General features: G+C 35.9%; 1 protein-coding gene across 10 annotated transcripts in view; it reads right to left on the bottom strand.

Moving 5' to 3' along the window:
• The window catches only part of RAD51B (RAD51 paralog B), a 715946-nt gene that overhangs the window by 664958 nt on the left and 23180 nt on the right, over positions 1-27808 (bottom strand). For all 10 annotated transcript variants that reach the window (XM_053224607.1, XM_053224604.1, XM_053224609.1 and 7 more), the window contains exons 5-7: positions 21170-21306; positions 11628-11747; positions 10391-10574 (exon numbers count right to left, since the gene is read on the bottom strand). In XM_053224607.1, the coding sequence (XP_053080582.1) occupies positions 10391-10574; positions 11628-11747; positions 21170-21306 (441 nt within the window). The remainder of the gene's footprint in view (positions 1-10390; positions 10575-11627; positions 11748-21169; positions 21307-27808) is intronic.

Raw genomic sequence — 27808 nt, 5'->3', positions numbered from 1 at the left:
TCTTCTAATACTATGGAAGTCTGTGAGGAGAAAAAATCTTCTCGCCCAAAACCCTCCAGCAAGTAAAGACTCCTTGAGGTTAAGTTTTGGCATAATTTGATTTTTCAGAGACAGAAAGCCTCCAGAGACATTTTTTAAAAGGCAATAAAAACTCTAAGAGTGTGTGTGTGTGTGTGTGTGTGTGTGTGTGTGTGTATCCTCTACTGCTTACCTGAAATTCTGTGAACCAGAGCACTATTGATCTCACACATCGAAACAAAATTTACCCCTAATGTGTCTTTATTAAGGTACACAGAAGTCTACTGTTCTAATGCTTTATATGCATTTAAAAACATACATAAAATAGAGGTTTTAGAAGTACAAGGTAAAAAGTAAATATGGATGTTTCCAATGTTTTATTCTAACACCTCAATGTATCATCTTACGTCCACCATATGAACAGTCTGCTTTGGAGATTAATGATGAAGAAGACAATGCTTTACCTTCAGCAAGTAGGGATAAGATCTAAAACGCAAATGAACCAGAGACCTAAGATGTTGATGAAAATAAATTTGGTGAAATGGTGTACATGATTTGTTTCTTGTTAGAGGAAAAGGGCTAGAACCACAGTGTAGTGGTTATTCTACTGCATATTCTCTGAGCAACTGTTTATATCTCTCCTAATAGTATCCATGAATTAGGTACACTAGGCTTATGGACAGTATGTATTTTTTTTCATATTGAGCCTCCTAGGCTGCCATACTATAAAATAAATCCTTCTTAATTTGAATACACTTAGCATACTACAAGTTTACCCCCTTCACAAGGCTGTAAGACTTTACCCATATTGAAGTAAACAGCTGTCTTCTGTAGACAATGAAATAAGTGATCTAGTCAAATACATCTAACATGTACGCAGGGATTTGGTATCCCAGTAATATCAAAGGGATGAACATAAATGTTATTCTCTATTACCTAAACTTTTATTTTTTTTTCAATATATGAAGTTTATTGTCAAGTTGGTTTCCATACAACACCCAGTGCTCATCCCAAAAGGTGCCCTCCTCAATACCCATCACCCACCCTCCCCTCCCTCTCACCCCCCATCAACCCTCAGTTTGTTCTCAGTTTTTAACAGTCTCTTATGCTTTGGCTCTCTTCCACTCTAACCTCTTTTTTTTTTTCCTTCTCTCCCCCATGGGTTTCTGTTAAGTTTCTCAGGATCCACATAAGAGTGAAACCATATGGTATCTGTCTTTCTCTGTATGGCTTATTTCACTTAGCATAACACTCTCCAACTCCATCCATGTTGCTACAAAGGGCCATATTTCGTTCTTCCTCATTGCCACGTAGTACTCCATTGTGTATATAAACCACAATTTTTTTTTAAACCACAATTTTTTTATCCACTCATCAGTTGATGGACATTTAGGCTCTTTCCATAATTTGGCTATTGTTGAGAGTGCTGCTATAAACATTGGGGTACAAGTGCCCCTATGCATCAGTACTCCTGTATCCCTTTTACCTAAACTTTTAGAGGAATCATGTCCATGAAGTCCCAAGAAATTAAATAATTATGGAAACATTTCAATTAAGTAGTAAAAATAGACCATGTGTCAATTGAAAACTTGTATCTGCTACCATTTTGTTTTAAGACAGGAACATGAACTAAAGCTTAAAATATAATGATATACTTTATCATGGTGAAAAATAATGTGTGTCAAATATGGTGAAAATCAATCAGATATTTCACAAATGTCATAAAAGAGAAAGCTATAGAAGTCCCTAGTGTGATCAATCACAAAAGCTTTAAAAAAAATGTTAGTATAACAAAATGTCAGAGGGAGAAATGGCCCTGCCTTTGTCTCCTGCAGCTTACACATGCTCTGGATATTCTCCTCCTGAGTTACTACCTGAAAATCTCAAAACTTTGAAAGAGGATTCAAGTCACTCATGGCCACCAAATCTCAGAACTGTAACATCTTTGGGGGCCCTAAAAGTCCCTAAAATGTATAATTTTATGTGCTACATACTACTCCTTCTTCACTCCATGAAAAAAAGTTAGTGAAGAGTATTCCTTATATAAACTACTCCAAAGAGCTTCTTTTTGTGACTCTCCACAAAACTAATAAAATAAAATACCTAGATCTTAATCTTGACTGAGATCATAACATCTTGTTATACAACACTAATAAAAAAAGAACAAAATAAGGCCTTGAGAGATCAGTTTTTCTTCAAACTTGAGGGAGGATATTTCTTCTCACATGCTTCTAAATAAACAACTCATCTCCAGAAAGAAGGCATGAATTTAAAATACAAGTTACTGGGGTGCCTGGGTGGCTCAGTCAGTTAAGTGTCCAACTTCAGCTCAGGTCATGATCTCAAGGTTCTTGAGTTCAAGCCCTGCATTGGGCTCTGGGCTGACAGCTCAGAGCCTGGAGCCTGCTTCAGATTCTGTGTCTCCCTCTCTCTCTGCCCCTCCCTTGCTCACACTGTCTGTCTGTCTCTCTCTCTCTCTCAAAAATAAATAAACCTTGGGGTGCCTGGGTAGTTCAGTCAGTCAAGCATCCGACTTCGGCTCAGGTCATGATCTTGCAGTTCATGGGTTCAAGCCCTGCATCAGGCTCTATGCTGACAGCTCAGAACCTGGAGCCTGCTTCGGATTCTGTGTCTCCCTCTCTCTCTCTGTCCCTCCCCCACTCATGCTCGCGCTCTCTCTCTCTCTCAGAAATAAACATTAAAAAAAATTTTTTTAATAAATAAATAAACCTTTAAAAAAAATGTTAAAATACAAGTTACTGAATTAACTTTTGAGGTTAAAACTTTCTGAACCCAAACTGAGACATTTCAGCTTTTTAAAAATTTGCCTCCACATTTTCATTATTATTTATATTAATATTTATGTTCATTCACATTTTCAGCGGTCATTAACATGCTGGTAGTGTTCATAAACTATCCAAATAAAATTAATTCTATAGACAAAAAAAATTAGTTGAAAATAAAAAAGGAAACACATTTCAGAAAGAGGAATTAGCAAGAGGCTAAGGATCAGTTAGGTTATGTTTCTTACCTTTAAGTCTTAAGCAACTTGCCTTTATAACTCAACTGGATAAAAACTACAAAACTGATTTTGAGGCTACTATAATGCAACATGAAATAAAACTTTAGGAATTTGACATTGACAAATTCTGAAGACAATAGCAATTTTTTAAAAAAAGACTGTTAGGCCAAAGCTTGAACTGCTAAAATAAAGTTTACTGATTAAACATACTTGGTAATTCTCTTTTCCTTGAGGTAACAGAAAGTTAAGACCAGAAAAGAAAGAATCATAAAAGATCCTCTAGCATAAGTGTTTCACTTGCTTTTTGTTGTTATTTCTTAAGGAAAAATTAATGTATAACTAAAAAAACACACTCTGTTTGGGTATACAGTTCTGAGTTTTGACAAACTCACACACTCATGTAGCCACACTACAATCAAGATATTGGCCATTCCCATCATGCCAACAAATTTCCTCATATCCGTTTGTTTTATTTTAATGTTTACTTTTTGAGTGACAGAGAGACAAAGCACAAGTTTGGGAGGGGCAAAGAGAGAGGGGGACACAGAATCTGAAGCCGGGTCCAGGCTCTAAACTGTCAGCACAAAGCCTGACGAAGGGCTCAAACTCTCAAACCACAAGATCACAACCTGAGCTGAAGTCAGAGGCTCAACAGACTGAGCCACCCAGGCGTCCCTCCTCATATCCATTTGTAATCAATCTCCTCACTTTCCCGCCCTGGGCCCCTGAAACCACTGACCTGATTCTCACTTTCATAGTTCTGCCCTTGGCAGAGTATCATAAAACAAATCATATAAAATGTAGCCACTTGAGTCTGGCTTCTTTCATTTAACACAGTGTTTTTGAGACTCATCAATGTTGTTTATATCAGTAGTTCATTCCTTTTTATTGTTGAGTGGTATTCTGTTACATGAATGTTCCATTATTTGAGTATGAATTTCTTTATCCATTCACCAGCTGATACACATTCATGTCATTTCTGGTGTTTGGTGACTGTGAATAAAACTACTAAAAATATTTTCATACAGATTTTTGCAGGGATATACATAATTTCTTTGCATATAAAAAAATACCTAGGAGAAAGGTTGCTGAGTCACATAGTTAAAATGTTTAACTTTACAAAAAATTGCCAAAAGTGTTTTCCAGGGTGGCTACACCATTTAGCATTTCCATCAGCATGGATGAGAGTTCCAGCTGGTCCACACTTTGATCCGTATTTGGTATAGTCAGGGTTTTGGTTTTTGGTTTTTGAGTCATTCTAATAGGTGTGTAGCTTCAGTGTGATTTTAATTTACATCTCCCTAATGACTGAGCATCTTTTCATGTGCTTATTTGCCATTTGTAGATCTTCATTAAAGTGTTTATTCACATCTTTTGCCCATTTAAAAAATTATACTGACAGTGAGTTTTCATATTTCTATCTCTAGTTACCAGTCCTTTAACATGTAAGTCATATAAGCATTCATTATCTGCCAGACTGTGGCTTGTCTCTTCATTTTCTTAAAAGTGTCTTCAAAGAGTAGAAGTATTAATGCTTTTTATGGCTCATGTTTATTGCATCATCTAAGAAATCTTTGCCTCGTTCAAAATGACAAAGACTTTCTCCTGTGTTTTCTTCTAGAAGTTTTATAGTTTTAGATTTTATGTTACAGTGGGTGATCCATTTGGAATTAGGTTTGTGTAATGGTACAAGGAATTGGTCAAGGGTTGCTTGTTTTTTACAGATATCCAATTGTTCTAGCACCATTTGTTGAAAAACTACCCCTTTTCTATTGAATTACCATAACTTCTTTGTTCAAAATTAACTGACCATCAATCTATTTTCTGGACTCTATTCTGTTCCACTGATCCGGGAATCTACCCTATCATCAATACAATGCTGTCTTAATTACTGTGGCTTTATAGTAAGTCTTGAAATCAGAGAGTGGAAGTCCTCTATACTCTCTTTTTTATAAACTGTACTGCCTATTCTCAGTCTTCTGCTTTTCCACATAAATTTCACAGTCGCCTTCTTGATTTCTACCAAAAAGCCTACTAGGATTTTGATTAGGATTGTGTGTTAAATACATAGATCCATTTGAAATGAAATGACATCTTGACAGTATTGAGTCTTCAGTCCATAAGCATGATATGTTTCCATTTATCCGGATCTTCTTTGATTTGTCTCATCAATATTCTGTAGTTTTCAACATAAAAATATTACATATATTTTGTTGTATTTACCACTAAGTATTTCATGTTCTTGGTGCTCTTATAAAAGTCAATTTCAATTTCCAATTGTTCATATCTAGTAGCTTTTGGTTTTTGTGTTAAATCTTTGGGTTTTCTATTAAAAATATATCATCTAAGGTGCACCTGGGTGGCTCAGTCAGTTAAGCGTCTGACTTCAGCTCAGGTCATGATCTTGCAGTTCATGGGTTTGAGCCCCGCATCAAGCTCTGTGCTGAGAGCTTGGAGCCTGAAGCCTCCTTCAGATTCTGTGTTTCCCTCTCTCTCTCTGCCCCTCCCCAATTCCTGCTCTGTCTCTCTCTCTCAAAATTAAATAAACATTAAATACACACACACACACACACACACACAAACACACACACACACACACAAAATCTATGAATGAAGGCAGTCTTATTTCTTCATTTCTAATCTGAATGCACTTAAATTCTTTTTCTTGCCATATTATAGTGGCTAGGATCTACAGTACATTGCTGATCAGAAATGGTACGAGTGGGCTATCTTCCTTTCTGACCGTGATGACCTGCCCACAAGAACATGGCCCTTGGCAAAGGACCTCCGCACCCATCCCTGGAAGAGAAGAGGAAGCACAAAAAGAAACACCTGGTGCAGAGCATCAATTCCTACCTCATGGGTGTGAAGTGCCCAGGGTACTACAAAATCACCACCGCCTTTAGCCATGCACAAAGGGTGGTTTTGTGTGGGAGGTGCTCCACTGTCCTATGCCAGCCAACAGAAGGAAAAGCAAGACTTAACAGAAGGATAATCCTTCAGACAGAAGCAGCACTAAAAGCAACCTGAACCAACATGAGTGGGAAACAATCCAATCAACAGATTTGGGATTTAAAAAAAAAAGAGTGGGCTTTCTTATCCTTGCTCCCAGTCTTAGGAAGATTGTACTTTACCATTAAGTGTAAGTTAAGTATGATGTTAGCTTAAGGTTTTTGCAGATACCCTTTATCAAGTTGGGAAAGTTCCCTTCAACTCCTGCTTTGCTGAGAATTTTCATCATGAATAGTTCTGATGAGTTTTGTTGACTGTTTTTCTTTCCTGCATCTACTGAGATATCTTTTTTTAATACACTGATGTGATCAGTTTTATATTTTAATGTTGCATTTAAAATCTACCTTGCATTACTGAAATAAGCTCCACTTGGTCCCTTCTTATTTATTGCTGAATTTAATCTGTTAATATTTTGTTAAGGATTTGTGTGTTTATGTTTATAATGGACACTGGTGTATAGTTTTCTTGTATGCTTTCTGGAAGATTTGTAGAATTGACATTTCTCCCTTAAATGTTTGGTAGATATTACCAGTAACACCATTTGTACCTAGACTTTTCTCTGCGAGATATTTAACTACAAATTCAATTTTTTAAACAGATATAGGATTATTTTCATTATTTCTTCCTCAAAGTTTGCATCTTTCAAAGCATTTGTCCATTTCATCTCAGTTATCAAACTTAGTGGAATAAAGCTACTCATAACATTTTCTTATCATTTAATACCTATAGGATCTATAATGATTTACCTCTTTCATTCCTGATACTACTAATTTGTTTCTTTCTCTTTTAGTTTCAGTAAAGCTTTATCAATTTTATTGATCTTTTCAAGGTACTAGCTTTCTATTTCATTGATTTTTTTCTCTATTGTTTTTCTGTTTTCAGTTTCATTGATTTCTACCCTTATCTTTATTATTTCCTTCCTACTACTTATTTTGAATTTAATTTGTTCCTTTTCTATTTCTTAGAAGCTTAGATCATTGATTTGTAATCTTCTTTCTAGGATAAATTTCCCTATAGGTACTGATTTAACTGTATTTCACAAATTTGGTATGTTGTATTTTCCTTTTGATTTACTTCAAAACATGTTCTAAGTTTTCATGATTTGCTCTTTACACATGGGTTATTTAGAAGTGTTTTACTTAATTACCAAATATTTGGGGACTTTCCAGATATGTTTATATTAGCGATTTCTTTTTTTTTTTTAATGTTTATTTATTTATTTGGGGGAGGTGTGGAGAGAGAGGGAGAGAGAATCCCAAGCAGGCTCTGCACTATCAGTGCAAAGCCCAACTTGGTGCTCAATCTCATGAACTGTGAGATCATGACCTGAGTTGAAACCAAGAGATGGACATTCAACTGATGTAGCCACCCAGGCATCCCTGTATTAGCGATTTCTAATTTAATTCTTCTTGTGGATCAAAAACATACCTCGTACCATTTCAGTCTTTTAAATCTGTTGAGTTTTATTTTACGGCCCAGAATATAGTTTATCTTGGTGAATATCTCATGTGAACTTGAAAGAAATGCATTTTCTGCAGGCAGTGAGCAGAATGTTTTGTAAATGTCAATCAGATCAAGTTGGTTATGTTATTCAGGTCTTCTGTCCTGGATTTAATTGGCTAATATTTTGTCTATTCTATCAGTTACTGAGAAGATTGCAATCTTCATGCATACAGGAATGCTGGCATACAAACATACATACGTATACAAACATATACAATGTGACAATCAAAATTAAATACAGATTATAGTTTTAAGCTTTTCTCCACATATTAAAAGTACTGCATGTTCACCAAAGAGAAATTTTAAAATTCAATAAAGTACTCATCCCACCACCCAGGTTGGTTTTACTCTTTACTCTTATTTAAATGAAATGATATCTAGAGTGTCAAAGTACCAGGCATGGTCCTGGCTCTATTCACCATCTCAGACCCACAGCCAGAGGGCAGGCTGGAATGCTTGGCTTCCCGCCCACTCCTCGGAGGCCATCAGACATTCATAGTTCTACTAAACTGAAATAAAATCTTTTCTACTTCCACGATTAAGAATTTTAAGAATTCTTTTTCTTCCTGTAAGATGCCAGTATAACTAAGTATAGCTCCTATCTGATAAGACATTCTGCTAATATTATATCTTAAGACTCTTAGAAGTAACAAACAATATTAAATATAGGATCCAAATAAGGTTAAAAGCAAATATTAAAATTTAAGTGGAGTACCAATATATATAAAATTCAAGTCCAAAGAGAAAAGCAGTATCTGTAATTCATACATTCAAAAATATTTACTGAGTGCCTACTGTGTGTTAGGCATTGTTCCTGCTCCTAAGAATAAAGCACTGAACAAAGTAGACAGTTCCTAGGACCATTCTGTGGGGTGGAGGAGACACACACAGTCAACATAAATATATAACATCCTGGATGGTGAAAATTATAATGAAGAAACATAAAGCATAATAAAGGAAATGGGGAGGCAGAGAGTGTGGTTCATACTTACATGGTCAGGAAAGTCCTCATTAATAAGATGACAGGACAGAAGAAATCATACAGACATTTAGAGGAGAAATATTTCAGACTGAGGAATAACAAACACTTCTTGAGGAGGGAGTGTTTGCTGGAATGTTTGAGGAACTATAATGAGGCATACCGTCTGCAATTTTGAAAGGGATAATAAATTAGCAACATATTGTTTTAAGCTAGTTAGTTCTGTGTAGAGCCACCTATTCAAAGTACAGTACAAAAACTTAAAAGTTCATGATTTTTCATTGAAATGAGGAAATAAGGCTAGGAAAATCCTGACACTTCCTAAAGGAAATATTTTTCAAAATCCTTCTAAAACCAATACTAACTCATCACAAAAACCAATACCATCCTGTTTTACAGAAGTACATACCCTATTTATATATTTATCTCTATAGAGAAAAACAAAGGCAAAGACAGAGAGGCATGGGAATGATAAGTACTTATTCTTTCAGAGGGTGCTATTAAAAACAAAAAAAAGTAGAGCCCTTTTCTCACTCAGGAAAATAAATTTCCTCAGAAAAGAATTGAAAAACATTAACCTACAATTACTATTTAAAAGCAAACAAATACAACTTTTAAAAAGTAAATTTTCATATTTTACATAAGATTAAGTCAAGCAACCAGCATGAATTAATAAAATAAGTACATATACTTAACTTTTCCATTCAATCAAGTAACTTTACAAAATATTTTTAAAATTCCCTTGGCCAGGGAAAACATGGATTTGAATTTATCATTTTAACCTACTACAATAAAATTTAAAAGATGAGCGTCATCCAGGATAAACTTTACAGCTCTGGACTTTACCAGGAATTACATCATATAATCCAAAATATGAATTAGAAAGCCGTTAAGAAATGTAGACCTTTTTGTATGCCACATGTTCTCCTTTGATTTCTTGCCTGGGTTTATAAATCTCCAAGGCTGCGTGGTAGTTTACAGTCTTAGTACATATTACAAAGATAGATCCAAGCTTTTAATTTTCCAAACACAAATCTAAAAATTATAATATCATAACCAAATTTTATATCAGTTTAAGGAATTTTCTTATTTTCTGTCAAGATGATGTCTGGCTAAAACTGAAAAGCCTGACAATACTAAATGCTGGTGGGGCTGCGGAACAAGCAGAACTCTCCCATGGGCTGCTAATGAGAAAGCCATCGGTACACACTTACATCTGGTGGCTTACCAACCACAAACCCTTGCAAAATGCCCACATCTTCAGATTTCCTCATCACAATTCCCACTGTGGAAAGTGTTGTCAACAGCCATCTCTCAAGGTTTCCTTACTGACACTTTCATTACTGTCACTCCCAACACTCCAAAACGTCATAGTCAACTTCTGGTAATTTGGAACCAACCAAATCCTACAGTGTACAAGACAGCACTGAACACAATAACATAATATCTCAAACTAAAATATTTCTAAAGCTGACAAATATGCCATAAAAGAAACTATAGAAATAAACACAGGCAATTCCATGTAATTCTAATAGTTAATATTTACCTCAGTGTGACAAAGTAATACAAAACATACACAGAGAGTCAACAATGAGGTGTAAGAAAAGGATTGACCTTGGGAACTTTTACAAACAACATTCAAATCTGCCCCAGACTCCAACTGTGAAAAAGATAAAGTAATCTCAACAGATGAACAAATTTAAGAAGATGCTGATATTTACTATAGTAATTAGTACTATTAACATGTCATCTGTTCTATATTTTCTTCTAATTATATTACTTGATATTGTAAGTCAGCAAATTTAACATAAAAGAAAAAAAAGGGAAAGAAAAAAAGAGAGAAAGAAAAAACTTACCGGGATTGAAAATTCCTCAGCCAAATACTTCAAGGTGGCAGCTTCTCTGGCCAAGAACTTATTTCTTTCTCTCATGTTGCCCTGAAGTTGTGCATCAAACTCCTTTCTTACCACGGAAGCAACAGAGTCAATAATTACAAGTTTAACTCTCTTTGAAATAATTTCTTCTTCCAAAGATTCAATTCTGTAAAAGTAGAATTTGTAAAACAGTGGATAAATTTAAAATATAATATAAAATAGGGTATTTCAAAGATTAACCAACTTAAAAACAATGACAACAAATTTTTCCTCCCTCACTTACAGTAATGATTACAAGTATTCAATGATCATAACTTCATAACTTATTTCCAGCTCTTCTATACATATTGCACTCTTTTGAAAATGGACCAAAATGTTTTCATCTAGTTTAATTCTCTGGTTCTCCTATGATACTGCTAATTTTAGGGTAAAACTGCTTGTCACAGCAAATCTCCAAAATGGCCCCCATTTATTCCCACCTTATAATGACAGCCTTGTGCAGACCCCTCCCATATTTACCAGGATTGGTCTGTAAGACCAATAGCATATGACATAATGATGGCATGTCACTTCTGAGAGTAAGTTATAAAAGACTACAGATGCCATTTTGGGCTCTCTTTCACTTGCCACTCTCTCAAATCACTTTCTCTGGGGGAAGCAAGTTGCCATGTTGTTAACAGTCCTATGGAGAGACCCACCTGGTGAGCAACAGAGGTCTATGGCCAACAGCCAGCAAGGAAGGGAGGCCTTCCAGAAACTATATGAGTAACCTTGGAATTATCCAAGATTCTCCAGCTCCAACTGAGCCCTGAGATAACCATAGCGCTGGCCAACAGCTTGACTACAACCTCTGGTGCAACCCTGAGCCAGAAACGCTCAGCTAAGCCACTCCCAGATACCTAACCCTCTGATACTAGGTGAGACAAGACACGTTTGCTCTTCTAAGTTGCTGAATTTGGGGGTAACCTTTCAATGAAACAAAAGTAATCAATATACTACTTAATTAACTAAATCTAAAACATTTCACTCATTTAATGTTTTCTTTTTAAAGAAACATTTCATCCAATAGGCTGTAGCAAATAAAGAACACTGAAATAATTTATTTCCCATAACCCTAATACATATGTAGAGACTTTTTTCACTCAGAAGCTGAAAGCATAAAAAACAAGAAATATATCTTCAAAGTATTACTAAACTACCAAAATCTAAAGCAGCAAACCTTTGTAGAACTTCATCGCAGCTGAGTTCCCGATAAAGATGAACCTTACTGCTTGTCAAAAGTAATTTTTCTTCAGTGTTAAAATATCTGGGAAAACGAGATTCTGCTATCTCAACCAGTCTGTGGGGAGGAAAAATAGCGCAAGTGAAAATAGTTAATGACATTCAAGGCCACAGTGCTGAACATCTAATGAATTTTACTTAGGAAATTCATAAGCCACAAGTAACACTAGAACAAAAATAGAGCAGGTATAAGCAAAATGCTTTAATATAGAATTTTAAAATGTAAGCCATCCCCAGGGCGCCTGGGTGGCTCAGTCAGTTAAACATCCGGCTTTGGCTCAGGTCATGATCTCACGGTCCGTGGGTTCGAGCCCTGCATCGGGCTCTGTGCTGACAGCTCAAAGTCAGGAGCCTGCTTCAGATTCTGTGCATCCCTCTCTCTCTGCCCCTCCCCTGCTCACACTCTGACTCTCTCTCTCTCTCAAAAATAAATAAACATTAACAATTTTTTTAATGTAAGCCATCCTTTATGAGCACTAAGAGAGGTTAGCAGTGAGAGCATTGTTTTTTAATAATTGATCACTTGACTAACAGCTGTAAGACATGTTTAGTAAATAAGAAAAATGATTTCATCATCATGAATAAAAGAAATATACTTGAACAAATATATAATATTATCATTCTAACAATCAATTATCAGTTAGTCTCCAGGTCTCAGAACAGAAAAATATACTTTCTCAATTAAAACTTAATACATGCAAAATAAATCGTATCCAATAACTCCTTGGTAAACAGGAAATTATTTTCTAAACAAATGGATGTTGTCCAATATTTCCTGAATAAACAAAACATGATTTTCTACCTATTGAATTCTGAACTCAAAGCTAGATCTGATGCATGAAGTAGGCCAAGTGCAGGAGAGTGACAAGGCAAAACAGATGTAAATATCATCAGTAATAGTGTGAGACGTGGAGCTCAGTACTAGAAATTTCAAGTGTTTCTGGCTAAAAATATAAAAATAAAAGTGTAAATCTTTGAGTGTAACTGTCTCCTATTTTAAATGATACTTTATCAGTCTGGTACTTAACCACCCAAGGATATCTGAGAGGAAGGACTATAAACACAAAAATCACTCTATACTTTATGCTCCATTTAAAGACACAAAAGTACAAAGAACAAGTGTTTTCACTTCTAGTTAATGAGTCCCAAGAAGAGGCTGAGAACTTTAAAGAAACAAAATAAGTTCCTCACATATATTATAATCAGAAATGAAAAAAGAAAAATCTAAAACAGAGAAATAAAAGAAAACTGGTCAAAAATATTTTTTAAAAGTGCATTTTGAACAATTTGAAAAGAAAAGCATCATTGGGTTGAACAGGAAGAGGAAAAATTACTTTACCAATAGATGTGTGAAGGGCAAGAACAAATGGATCAAATGAGCACTCAGGAGAAGTGCACAAGAGGGAGACAGGCGGGGTGGAATAAAGGAGGAAACAAGATAAGCAACAAAAGCGAGAAGAAATGAGATGACACTGGCAAAGGCAGGACGGGAAAATTTCAAGGGTTTGGGGAAAATGTGTAAACGTCTTGATTAGGGTAACTATTTGCTGAATTCAGAGCTGGTCAGAGAAGTCAACTAAAAGCTCTGACACTTGGAAGCCACTGATTTTTAATAGGATAGCTATGGCAACGTCTGCCAGAAACATAGAAGTTTTCCAAAACTGGATGTCCAGTGGATTAAGTACTGAGTACTTCTCTCAGTCAATGAGAGAACTGAACAGCTGACAGACAAATAATTTTCTGGCTTCAACCCTAGGCTGAATTTCAACTGGCGGCTTGAGTGTTAAAAGGCTCTGGAAGTCATTACTGCTCTCTCCTTCCATTAAGGCCCCTCAGAAGGAAGATGGTCAATGTATGGACACAAACTGACTTTACTCAGTTACCGTGCTAAATAACTGTACCAAATGATTATTCACATACCAATATGCTATAATTTTCTACGATCAGTTTCTCCAAGTGTTTTTAATTTTAGAAAAGTTCTCTAAAAAATATATAAATCAAAACCTAAATACAAATGTAGTATCTATATGCCTCACACTAATCATAGTGATCTCTTGTGACACTCTTCATCACAAAGACCTTTTCTGATTAGAGTAACAGAAAAGATCCTATCTTTTGCTCCCAGACATTAATTACATAAAGTTTGAAACTAATGCCATCTAGTGGACCTCTATTTTACCAAAGGTATTCCTTTCAAGTATGTACTTAAGATTCATTCATTTGACACGTATTTATTGGGCATCTACTATATGCCAGGCACCATTCTAGATGCTAAGGATGTGACAGTGAACAAAAAAACAAATAAACAAAACACAACTTCCCTCATGGAACCTACAGTCCACTGAGAGAGACAAACAAATTAAATATATATTATACATCAGGTAATAAGTGCTCTAAACAAAATGAACCAGGATGAGGAAACAGATTGTTACCTATGGAAGCAAGTGCTATTTTATGTAAAGTGGCCTGGGAAAGCCTCTTTAATAAGGTGAATTTGAGCAACGTTTTAAGGGAAATGAACCATTGGATATCCAGTGAAGCAGTGCATAGGAAAAGAGAATTATATATAACAAGTGCAAAAACCCATATGTAAGTAGATGCCTAAGGTTACTGAGGAATAACAAGGAGGCTAATGTAGTTGAAACACAGGAAACAAGAGGGAGAATAAAAGGAAATAAGGTCAGAGGAAATAAGACAGGGGCCAAGATCACACAAGATCCTTAGGTCTGTGGTATTTTGTTTAGATATTTAGTAAAATAGGAAACCTAGAAGTAGAACTGACATGATCTGACTTCTTTTTGCTTTAAAGAGTCACTCTACCAAATGGAAAAGAGGCTGTACACAGTGAAAGCAAGACCAGCTAATACTGTAGTCCAAATAAGAGATGATGGTGACTTGACCTGGAGAATAGCTCAGCTAATTAGAAGTAAGTGAACTCAAGGTGTAGTTCAAAAAAGGAGCTGGGGACACCTGGGTGGCTCAGTCGGTTGAGCATCTGACTTCAGCTCAGGTCATGATCTCACAGTTCGTGGGTTCGAGCCCGGCATCGAGCTCTGTGCTGACATCTCAGAGCCTGGAGCCTGCTTCAAATTCTGTATCTCCCTCTCTCTCCGTCCCTCCCCTGCTTGCACTCTGTCTCTCAAAAACGAATAAACATTAAAAAAAAAAATAGGAGCTGAAGGGAATTCTTGGCTAATTGGATGAGCATCTGGAGGAATGGAATTACCATTCATTGAAGTGGAGAAGACTGGATTCGTTCCAGGTTTTTGTTATTAGTTCCCCCTGTTACTTCACAGCTCTTGTATAAAAGCAAAGTTAAAAGCTTTACATTAGTGACCACATGCCAACTTGAAACAAAACACATGCTCAATGTAAAAAAAAAAAAGTTTTCCAAAGTTCTAGTTGAAATATAACATTATAAATGTGCTGAAATATAAGTTTATGGTTTCTCAAAGCTTCTCATACATGTGTAATATTTTCCTGTTCATCTATTCAGTATGTATTTGTTCAGCACTGTGATACAAATATAAGAATGTGAATCTATTAGTCCCTTACAGATTCCAGAAAATTCCAAAGCTTTATTTTAGTACTAAGTACTTATTTCTAATTTCATTTTCTAACATAGAGCCTCTTCAAGATCTCCCTCCTCACTAATTCACCTAGATTCACAAATGATAAGGCAGCTGAAATTAGACTAAGGAAAACCTACCCAGTCTCATGAAATCATCTCAAAAAATGGGAAGAGGGAACTGATCTCCCCTATTGTTTGCCCCCTAGGTCAAAGATCCTGGATTCATGCCAACAAGCAAAAGAAAATGGTCCTAAGACCACACCGATAATTGCCTTCATACTGAGTTAAAGTCATGGCTGGCCACTACCACTACATGCCTCCCTCCTGATACACTGAAATTCAGAAGGAGTGACACTCTAAATAGTCTAGTAGGAATTGGAGGGCATTGACTGTGGGGTGCTTGGCGCCTTGAGAGGTGCCATGCAGCTCTTCAGGTCTAAGCTTGGCCACTGCTCCCACACAGTACCAATACAACACACACCTCTCCTTTGTACAGTTAGTGTTAATAGTTACAGTTTCACATGTTTGTGATTATTTGATTAATGTCTTCCTCCCCTGTTGAACCAAATATTTCTTCCTAGTTTTCAAAGCTTTTCTGATTTCATGACAACTCAGGACTACCCACTTTTACCTCCTAAATTTCCAATCCCGTATTCCACCTCCCCAGGTTCACACCTTCCAGAGTCCTGGGCCCCATCTCTTGTTTCAATCCCTCAGTTTTCCTGATACACAAATCCATTTGTATTTCTAAGACCCAGTTTTATCTTCCTTTATCCATTTTATTTCTCCCAGAATTGTATTTTGAAAACCTCTATTACTATTTACCATCCATATCACCCTCTGTTTTTATTCTTAACTTTTGGTTTCATCTTTTCCTAATTATCTCCAATAGGGATAATACAGTATTCACTCGATTCACATATACTAGAATTCTCATGGTTGCCAAAATTTCTGTACAGTTCACTAGATTAACCTACTTATCTATATTCTCAAAGTATATATAAGCAGAGCATGTCTAAGACTATATCAGATCTTAAGCATAAGTCCAACAAATAAAAAGACTTTTCTGAATCAGTCAGAAAGGGGGACCCAGAACTCTGCCTGCTTAACATTCTCCTCCCCTCAAGGCAGTCCCCAGATACCTGAGGGTTTAGTACCAGACTCTACTATTATATAATTATTAATCAGTCTGGAGATATAATTTCAGTCTATGGTAAACAAATATGCTTAACACACTATTTTAGATTATCTTCTCAAAGACATGTAAAAATAAGCTAGTGTATTGCTTTAAAAAATAGAACTAATCTTTCCAAAGTGCTTTTAAGTACATTACCTGCAAGGTTTTCTCTTTTTGTTTTTAAATGCATTTTAAACTTAAGTAATTTTTATTCACCCCTCTGTTTTCTCCCTCCTTCTCGGTAAAAAGGCTATCTAGCAATTTATTAACCAAAATTATTTTCCACTTTTTATCACTCATCCTAAATTTTCTGTATGTAAATCCCCCTTTTTTTTTTTTTTTGAAAGAGACAGAGAGAGAGTGTATGTGTGAGCAGGGGAGGGGGTAGACGGAGAGAGTCTTAAGCAGGCTGCACACTCAGCACAGAGCGGAACACAGGGCTCAATTTCCACAACCATAAGATATGACCTGAGCCTAAATCAAGAGTCGGAAGCGTAACTGACTGAGCCACCCAGACAGCTTGCTTATAAGCACAAAATGAAGACACTGCTACATGCAGAGACATATAGAAAGCTAAAACATATTCCTTTTTGGGTCTCTTATTTTCACGCTTTTACTTCTTCTCTAAGTCCAGAAACTATCCCATGATGGCAGACACTATTAATTACCTACCAATATCCATTTCCACTTCTTCCTTGCTATGAGAACCCAATTTTATTCAGGCAGCAATGCTAACCAGACCGGGAAACTCAACACGCTTATTATGTATATCAATCTTTTTCCCCTCATTCCCCATCCTCCCTTGCCTATGGGGGTGGCCCGGTGCGAAATGTGCAGGATGATTCTGGAGGATGAAAAGGAAATCAGCAGAGGGGAAGGGGCAGCTGTTCTGGGAAAAAACAAATTTTCCTGATAAAACATATAGCTAGCCCTTTCCCTTCCCACTGCCTGTATGGGATGCCTAAAAACATAGAAGCCCTAGGTCTCTCTGTCATCACTGCGCGACAGAACCAGCGCCTGCAACCACCTACTCACTGTTGGCTGGGTATTCGGTTACTTGCAGCAGAAAGCTTTCCTAACTGATTAACTAACTCTCCCCAATAAATCCAAAGAGGGGTCAAGCAGTCCTATAACAGCACAAATGAAGTGTGACCAGGCAGTACAGAGCCAGCTCCATCCTCTGACCTGCCATGACAAACTCCAGAAGGCAGTTTGTTAAAAGAGGACTGGTACTTTTGATTCCACCTGAACCTATCACCACACCTCAGAAGGCAATCCAGGTGGCAGCCAGGTGACCACACTCTTCAGGCCTTGTGGAGAATAGACTAGAAAAGTAAAAAACATAAATTTCAACCCCTATCCTCAAATGACCTTCATAAAGGCTCCTTTACAATTAAAAAACATAAGTCCAATAAAGGGACTAAAATTTTACCTCATTGCCAGCTTGCCTTTAGCTTGTTAGTTGAAGGTTAGTCACTGACATTTTAAAAAATACCTTTCCTTTGGACAACCTGAGTTAACCAATGTCTTTCTTTACCAGTGTTAGCATCAAATACATTTCAGTGTTCAGATTTCCAGTGGCCCCATATGTGTGTATGTTTCTGGTTTTTTTTTGTTTTGTTTTGTTTTTTTACCGTATATTTGCTTAAGATTCAAATAACTCCATCACATTACAACTGACCAATACATCTTTTATCCTCAGCTTAATTGAAATATAACTGGCATATAATATTGTTTGTGTAAGTTTAAGGTGTACAATATGACAAGAGCAATATATCTTGCAAATCTCTTTTAATCCAAAGAATGCTCTTTTTTTTTTTAATCTTAACAATTAAAAAACGAGGTTGTTTGTTCTATCATTTCCCACAGTTTTCATTTTGCTGACTACATCCCTCTGGTGTTGATTTAACACGTTCCTCTCTTCTCTGTATATGTTGCAAACTGGTAGCTGGATCTGAAAGTTTGATCACATTCAGGCTTGACTATTCTTCCATCAAGAGGAATAACTAGTTTTCTTTTGTGATGCTAGTAGCCTTTTATGTTTATGAACTGTTTTCACTCACAACACTTCTGACACCAAATGTTTAGGTTTTCCACACCAAACAATTCTTCAATTCCCTGTGGACACCAAGTGGGTGTCTGACACTTAACTACCAGGAGTTAGCTCAGACCTCACAGTTTAAGGGCTCAGACCCACAAGACTGCCCTCCCCCAACTTGAGAGACTAATCGCAAGTCCCAGGCCTCTGGTACTTCTGACCAACTGAGCAACTACAAATCAGGAGTTCTGACACCCCTCCTCCTCAACTTCGATGATTTGCTAGAATGGCACACAGAATTCAAGAAGGTACTTTACTTACTATTACCAAGTTACCACAAAGAATGAAAGACACAACTCATGAAAAGATTGGGGAGGACCACATGGCACACCACCCTCCCAGCACGTTGATGTGTTCACCAACCCAGAAGCTCTCCAAACTCTACCATTTAGAGATTTTTGTAGAGATCCCATTACATAGGCAGTGTTGATTAAAGCATTGGCCATAGGCAATTAATCAGTTACCAGCCTCTTTCTCTTCCTCAGAGTTTGGGGGGATGGATGGGGCTGAAAGTTCCAACACTATAATTACATGATTGGCAACCAGCTCCCATGTGAAACTATACAGATGCCCACCAAGAGTCACTTCATTAGTATAAACTCAGGTTTTCCAAAGGTTTTAGAAGGTCTTTGGACAAGAACCAGGACAAATATGGATTTCTTATTATACCACAATATTCAATGCCTAGAACTATTAAATTGTTGGGGTGTGTAATTTGGTGACATTCTATCATTCCTTCTTCATTTATTACTGGAATACTCCTATAAAAAGACCTGTTTGGGGGTGTCTGGGTGGTTCAGTTGGTTGAGCATCTGACTTGGGCTTAGGTCATGATCCCATGGTTCATGAGTTTGAGTCCCACATTGGGGTCTCTGCTGTCAGCACAGAGCCCTCTTCAGATCCTCCGTCCCCCTCTCTCTCTGCCACTCTCACATGCACATGCGCTTGCTCTCTCTCTCAAAAACAAACATACATTTTAAAAAAGACCTATTTGCTACTCAGCAATACAGTTCATAAATCAGAAAAAGAACAGATGTTTGATTTCCTTTTTTAAAACTCATTTCAAAATAATGATTTGCTTCTCCAGAATTCTCCGACACTGATCTATTAGTTGCTTTTCATTTCATAATATTATAAACTCATGAATTTAAACATATTTCATGGGTTTTAATCTACTGTCATCATTATTCTTATTGGTGGTCAATTTGTCTCATCTTTAGCCAGCAGGAGCCTCTTCAGGTTGATTCCTGAGTCCTTCTGACACTCCCCTAAGTAGTCTTTGATGGCTCTCTTGTTACCTGATATGAGGTTTCAGACTCAACTTAAAAATTTCCTAAGCCAGTGCTAGTATCAGCCATTTCCCCCAAGGAACCCTCATTCCTTTTAGTAGGCAACGGTGTCTGGATTCCACAATATGAGAGTAATACCTGTCAGTTCATTCATTTATCAAACATTTTGTGAGCAGTTAATATGTGTCAGTCACTAGATTTGGCTTTGAAGATACAAAGATATAACACAAGCTCATAGAACTGACAAATGAGTGGCATATACTTCGAATAGATAACCAAGAGATGTAGGAGACAGCAAATAAGCTCCAGGCAAAATATCCACTTAGAACTTCTCTGGCCAGGGAATACACTTCTCTCTAACTAGTATCCCTAGAAGTGAGAGAGAGATGTGATTCATAATGACATAACTACACATAATGACACAGTTACAGAAAGACTCAAAGAACTATACCTTGACTAAAAGAACAGAACTGAATCAGTCTCCAGACCTATAAGTACTCCTGCTCATGAATGTCAATCAGAGCAGGGTCAGAGGGAGACCAGACTTATTTTCAAGTGTACAGAATTACACAAATAACCAAATACTCTCATAGAATGTTAAAGGTCCTTGCCAAAGTAAGGAAATCTTTTCTTTCCAAGCATAAATACACTATCAGTGTGTTTTTTATATCTAATACAATACTATTACAAAGATTAAAGTGAAATACTTCTCAATCAAAAAATATTTTGAAGGGTGCCTGGGTGACTCAGTCAGTTAAGTGTCTGACTCTTGATTTCAGCTCAGGTCATGATCTTGTGGTTCGTGGGTTTGAGTCCCACATCGGGTTCCAGGCCAAGGGTGGAATAGCCTGCTTGGGATTTTCTGTCTCCCTCTCTCTCTGCCCCTCCTCTGCTCTCTCTCTCTCTCTCTCTCTCTCTCTCTCTCCCTCTCAAAATAAATAAATAAACATTATAAAATGTTTTTTTTTAAATTTCCAACTTTTCCATTCACTAACTGCCAACTAGAATTACTAACAAAGCAGCTTACCTTTTGTCTTTTTTATGAATTTTCCCTCTTCCCCATTTCCACTTACATCCCTCCCTGTTTCTTAAACTTCTTTCTTCCTGACTTTCTGCAAAACACAGCTTATCCAGGAACCCCACTTAAACCAATGACAAAGGGATAGAAAAGACAAAAAGAAACTGCTTCCTGGGTTAATTTTAAGAGGAAAATTCATTTAAGACTGTATCTAGCATTTTGAGTTCTCACAGAGAAAAGGTAAATGTTAACCTGTTTGAAAATGTTAGGTGCTATAAATAAATTACAAATTTAAGCATTATGATGGAAAATAATAAAATCTCCCACCTTTCAGCACTAAATGCTGACTCTGTGTCGATGTATACAACACCTCCTTCTAATCCTCCCATGTTGGTGGGTAATGTGGCCAAAATGCTCATCATCATACAAAACTGAGTTTTTCCACAACCTGGTGGGCCTGTAATCTAAAAAAAAAAAAAAAGTTCTTTGAATAAACATCACAAGCTAGTCAAAGCAAAATTCTTTTAAGAACTTGCCATATGCACAGCCCCACTAACCTGGGTTCTCATAAAGAACATTTTAATACATCTATTGTATGTAAGAAATTAACTTCTCCCCTGTGTATCTGGATTGGTACTAGTTATGTAGTATCCTTGGGAAAAATGAGAAAACAGTCACTTCAAATCATGTTCTGTGTTCTGTAACTCAGATGAAAAACTTTGGTTGAGAGATGCTGGAGGGTACATTTATACATTCAGAACCAAGAGTTCTATATCTTTTCCTCATTAAGACATTTATGGAAGGAAATTGAAAATATTTAAGAGGCTTTAATATTTGGTTTAGCATTCCTCATGAATTAGCCTTTTAGAACAATTTTGTACTAGTCCCCTAAAAAGCTACTTTGATCTTTATTCTGCAGAGTAAAGAAGTTAGGAGTAGAGTGCTGATGTATACAATTTATTTTCAAATGCTTTAGCATAAAAAAAAAGGCATGCACGCACACACGTGTGTGTGTGTGCATGTGCGTACAAAGGGAGATAAAACAAATGTAACAAAATTCAACAACTGTTGAACCTAGGTGACTCATACTTGGAAGTGTGTGTTTTGAAATTTTACTTTGTGGAAAGTTTTCTGCAATTATAAAATGTGAAATCAGGAGAATAGAGATGGAAAAAAAAGAGGAAAATTCATATACATGCATATTCAAGTCAACTAGAAGTAGTTAACAAAAATTAATTTGAAAATGTTAAAAATATCCCCTTTAAACATACACTATTTGTCACATTGGCTATGGCATACAAACTTTAAGAACCAAAACACTATCCCTTTTGTGAAAATAACACTGTTTTTAACACAATCTTTCACAAAGGAAGGGAAAAGAACAGGAGAGGAGGAGAGAAAACAATCTCAGGGAGACAGGAAAAAGTCTAAGCTAAGACTAAGACAGACTACAAATATGAATAAACTGTCCCAGATACATCATGAAGTAGGAAGAAGTAAGAAGGGATGACCCATGAGTCTACACCATTTGTGCCAGTGGTTCTCAAATTTAAGTGAGCATTGGAATTACCTACCAAGCTTATTAACAGGAATCTCTGGTTCAGTAGGTCTGGGATGTGGCCTGGGAATTTACACTTCTAATAAATTCCCAAGTGTTGCGTATGCTGTTATACACTTTTGAGAACTACTGTTTTAAAATTTAGACTAGGGGATCTTGGGTGGCCCAGTTGGTTGAGCGTCCAACTCTTGATTTCAACTCAGGTCATGATCTTGTGGTTCGTGGGATGGAGCCCTGCGTCAGGCTCCATGTGGATTGTGCGGAGCCTGCTTGGCATTCTCTCTCCCTCTCTCTCTGCCCCTCCCCTGCTCATGTTCTCTGTCTCTCTCAAGAAGAAAATAAACATTTTTTAAAAAATAAAAATAAAAATAGTTACATATCTTATTTCTTAGTTATACAAATCTTTTCATTCTCATAAAAACTTAACACTTTTAGTGATGCAATTATAATAATGAAAATAACAAATGGAATTATATTATTCTTTAATTATTTTGTAATTCAGTGCTTGAAATGTCAAGTCCTAAGTTCCACTCATTTCAGTACTTCAATGCCATGGCTATATAGTTGAGAAAGGAACAATTGCAAACATGCAAGGGCTAAAATTTTTAAAATACATTACTTGTTGTACTTGCTATTTTCATTTTCTAGTAACTTCCCTCAAATAGCAAAAATTTTTATAGAACTTTGGCTAATAAATTTCCATCTTTCCTCATGTCAATCAATTGTTCTTACAACAGAATCAAAAGATACTACATTTTGAGATTTTTAACAATTGGTTCAAAAATAAAAACTCTTTATTTGGAAGATTTTTCAACAGTATAGAAAATACTGTTACAATTTTTTAAGTGTGCAGATAACAAAGTTTTCATAAGACACACATACCTTTGACAACAAAAATAACATCATAAAAGAAATATTTCTAAGCAATGATTTTAAAAACACTCTGCATTTTAATCTGCCTTCAAAAAGGCAATTACAGTAAAAGCTTGGATTGTGAGTAATTTGTTCTGCGAGTATTCTGCAAGACAAGCAAATATTTCTAATAAACTTTAACTTAATAAATGAGCAATGTCTTGCAATACGAGTAGTATATGACGCCGAACATCACGTGATCATAACTGGGCCAATGGTTCTTGAAATTCACTTTGATATTCAGGTGCTTTGGATTAAAAGCATGTTCCCGGAACAAACTATGCTTGCAAACCAAAGTTTTCCTTGTATTTTCTTACTCATTGTTAAAACATTCCTTTTACTTTGAAGGGATGTCTTAAGAGTGTACCACTGGTTGGTTGGTTGATTTTTAATCTGCTATGAAGCATGTTGCCTAGCCACCTGTCATTTCAAAAAGGTCAGAAAATTTGACATATCTTGTCTTTTTATTTTAAAAAATGCTTCACCCATCCTTAAATTCAACAACTCTTTTACACTCCTTGTTGTGAGATCACCAAAGAAGGCATTGTGATTCAAATGATTTTTATGGTCAGTCCCCATCTCATTACAGAGTGCTATAGAGATTCCACACTTAACCAGTCAGGTTTTTGTAAAAATCAACAACACTGATTATTGTTATCAACTTGAAGTTGAAGTTGAAGAATCAACCTCTGTGTTGCTACAGATTGCCTAAGGATGATGCAACAGAAAAGTTTAAAGAATCTTACTTAGATACCATTTTTACTATTACTATGACTAGACTAGACTAATCTATCCATCAATCCATCCCTCCATCCATCCACTCATGAATCCATCTCAGATTTTGTTGGGTTTTTTTTTTATTATTTTCTTTTAAGATTGTAAGTAATCTCTACACCCAACATGGAGCTCAAATTTGCAGTCCCAAGATCAAGAGTCACATGCTCCACCAACTGAGCCAGCCAGGCATCCCTCCATCGCAGGTATTTTCCATGCATTTTAAAGCAAGTCAGAGACATCAATATACTTTCCCCTAACAATTCAGCATATATATCATTAACATGAGTTTAATATGTATGATTCTTTTTTTCTTGTAAGGTAAATTTTACATACAGTAAAATGCATACTCTTAAGTTTACCATTTGATGAGTTCCAACAAATGTATACACATATGTAATCTAAACCCCTGAGTCAGAACATTAGCATTACCCCAGGCAATTCTCCCATAAACACTGTTTTATGTTCTAAGAAATCATTTATATTCAAGAAGTCATATAAACATTGTATGTTCAGGAGGTTTATTTGAGGGAATATATCTTCTCTGATCCATCTTTAGTTTAATGGCACACACAAAAAATTTAGTTCTTCCTGTATTTCATTACTGAAACAAAATCTAGCTAGTATGATAATCTGGGTCATGGTAGAAACCTCTGTACTTACATAGCATCTTCCCACATTGGAAAATCTGTTTTAATCCTTAATGCTTCAAACCATCTCTAATGATTTCTATATTACTTCTGACAGTATTTGTTCATAAAAGGATCCATTTAAATTGTTGCCATATTGTTTCCTATGTTTTATTTCATTCATTTTACTATAAGGAAGGACACTGTGTTCCTAATGTTATTAATAACGTATGACATTTGGTCTTTTACTATTAAGAAAACACAAAAGAGGCTTTTAAATGTCTATTATTAATTTTAGTGAAGTTTTTCTAGATATTGACTTAAGTATCATATGACTTTATTTATTTTTTTTTTATTTTAGAGAGAGAGAGAGGTTGGGGGAGAGGGAGGGAGGGAGAGAGGGAGAGAGAGAGAGAGAGAGAGAAAATCTTAAGCAGGCTCCACACTCAAGAGTGGAGCCCCACATAGGGCTCAATCCCAAGACCCTGGAATCATGACCTGAGCCAAAATCAAGAGTCAGATACTCAACCAACTGAGCCACCCAGGTGCCCCTGTATCACATGACTTTAAATGTCACTGAAAAACTTACAGAAGTTTGTCTTCCTATCCTGTGTGTTTCTTAATTATGATGCCTTCCTACTATCATTACTCAGTATTTCAAGGGACAAAATAACAGTTTTGTAATAATGAAAGTTTCATTATTAATGATAATGGATATAATTCCATATATCAAATTGTCTTCAGAATTTCAATTTTTTTTTTTGGATGTCTTCTCAGATGGAATTAGATTGTCACTAACTTTCACTTTATCAGTCATGGGATGATCATCAGCTCTGATGTGTCTATGCATGTGGTTCACTTTTAGCCCATTATAGTATGGTCTTCAATCTATAGTTTCTTTGCAGGGTTCTTTTTATGTCATTTGTCTGTTTTGTGAGATTTGGCTTAGTTAAATCCAAAATCCACCTAACTAGGTATATGTAGAACTACAATTCATCCCAGTATGTTGAAAATAAAGCTACAGCAAAGTGCCCCTGTCAACCTTCTGTATCATTTCCTCATGGACCATACCTGACACATGACAGTGTGACAGACCAAGTAAGGATGCCACTATCAATCTATGTATTAAATACTAATGAAAGTTTATTTCATTCTTTAGGCTGAAATACCAATAAAAAGTCAAAAGTTTTTTCCCACAACCTAATGAACCATCTTACATATTCCGCTTTGGAAACTGCTAGTTTTAAAGAGCCCCAAACACTCTTCATGGACCTTTTAGCATTATCAAAGACAGCATGGATCAAGTTAATCGTCAGATAACCGAGGAAAGGTAACTTGTCAGCAAAAGTTGAATGTGGATCTAGACAATGAAAAATGGTTATTCTTCAGAGTGCTAACTAATGAAAGAATACAGCACTGCCTTTCTTCACATACATCTACATGCCAGGTTTTAGATTATGTTCTAAGATTTAATGAGCTTAAACCCATTAAATGCTTTGTGATTTTTAGTGGAAAGGTAAAAAAGTCACCATTTAAATTAAAATGATATATATGAAAACATTCAGTTAACATATCAAGTCCCATGAAAATGTAAGGTATTCTCTTATTATTCCATTTTTAAAGAAAACATGTAAAAAAATCTGAAAAGTTAAACAAATATAACTGGCATTTTTTCTACTTCATTATTTTCAGGTACTATTCAGTATAGTCTTGGGAAAGGTAAAATGTTATGGGAATAACATTATAAGATTTCTGGGTTTGTTTTGTTTTGTTTTTACTTTGCATTCAAAGTTGGATAACTACATTTACTTTAAGTTATAACTTCATTAGAATATTCTAATTCTTTAGCAATCTCAAATCCTCTTCATATATTTTTTATTCTCTTCCTAGACTCAAAAAAATTTATGTTGTATGCAATTCTGATGGGTTGACTGGAGTTAAATTTCATTATTTTTTCAGGTTTACTTAGTGGGTTAAAACATTTCAACATTAATAATTTTTAGCTTCAGATAGTTTAGTTCTGAATTCTACCAGCCAAACCACAAAATTTCAAGTTGTATTCAGTTCCCAGGTTCAGCTCCAATGGTGGTTAGAAAGAGAGAACATGCCAAACCAGAATAGTCTCAGTTATTTGCTTCTTGGAAACTCAAAGTGAATACCACATTTACACACAGAAGACACCAGTAAAGTACAATCAGCTTCATATCAAGTCTGAGTTGCAACTCTGCCTGAGAAATGTAAAAGAACTGAAAGAAGATGAAGTGGTAAAGATCACCCAAATATGAACAAGGAAGCAAATATTAATAATCAGTTTAAAGGAGAAAGAGAATTATTCACAAGAAAAGAAAGTCTAATTGTACTAAAGTAGAAATGAAGCCTACTTATCTTACTCTTAAGTTAGACTGAACGGTTGAGATGAATGTGAAACCTGGACCTGTTAGGACCTAAAACCAAGTTAACTCTCCTGACGCTGAAGATGGGGGCAACAGGATGGGGGATCTGCCAAGCCAATACTTCACTAGAGAAAATTTAAGGACTGCCTGGTTCTGATCTGAGAAAGAGCTTATGGAAAATTCATATCATTTTTTTTAATGACACCCTTCACCCATCATTTGTCTCCATTTGCTCTATAATTATGTAGAAATATAATTAGGTCTTCAGACCTACCAAATTCATTTAAAAAAATAAATAATTCTCCAAATCCTAAAACAAACAAACAAACAAACAAAAGCAAACAATCTCAGAAAGGTCAGGTAACACTTTACCTTGTGAAAAAAAACTTGATCTTAAATTACTTTACATCAACATATGGAAGATTTTATCCCTTGGATTCTCTCCACCACTCCCTCTTATTTTATATTAACAACTGCTGTTTTTCAAGTACGTGGGAAGGGAGGGAAAAAGAGAAAGGAGGGGGCCAGAGCAGAAAAACACAGGAGGACATGAAAATGACAAGTACCCTAAGTTTTACAGTTAAAAAAAAAAACATCAAATAGTATCAAGGGACATAATCGTTCATTTAACAACCATATAACCTGTGCCATATAAAAGACTCCATGAAACCTTTATGGAGACCAAAGTTTATTTCTAAAT

This window comes from Acinonyx jubatus, chromosome B3 (genome assembly GCF_027475565.1).
Source record: "Acinonyx jubatus isolate Ajub_Pintada_27869175 chromosome B3, VMU_Ajub_asm_v1.0, whole genome shotgun sequence".
NCBI lineage: Eukaryota > Metazoa > Chordata > Mammalia > Carnivora > Felidae > Acinonyx > Acinonyx jubatus.
The sequence above is the reverse complement of the archived record's forward strand: the minus strand, read 5'-3'. Positions and strand labels throughout refer to the sequence as shown.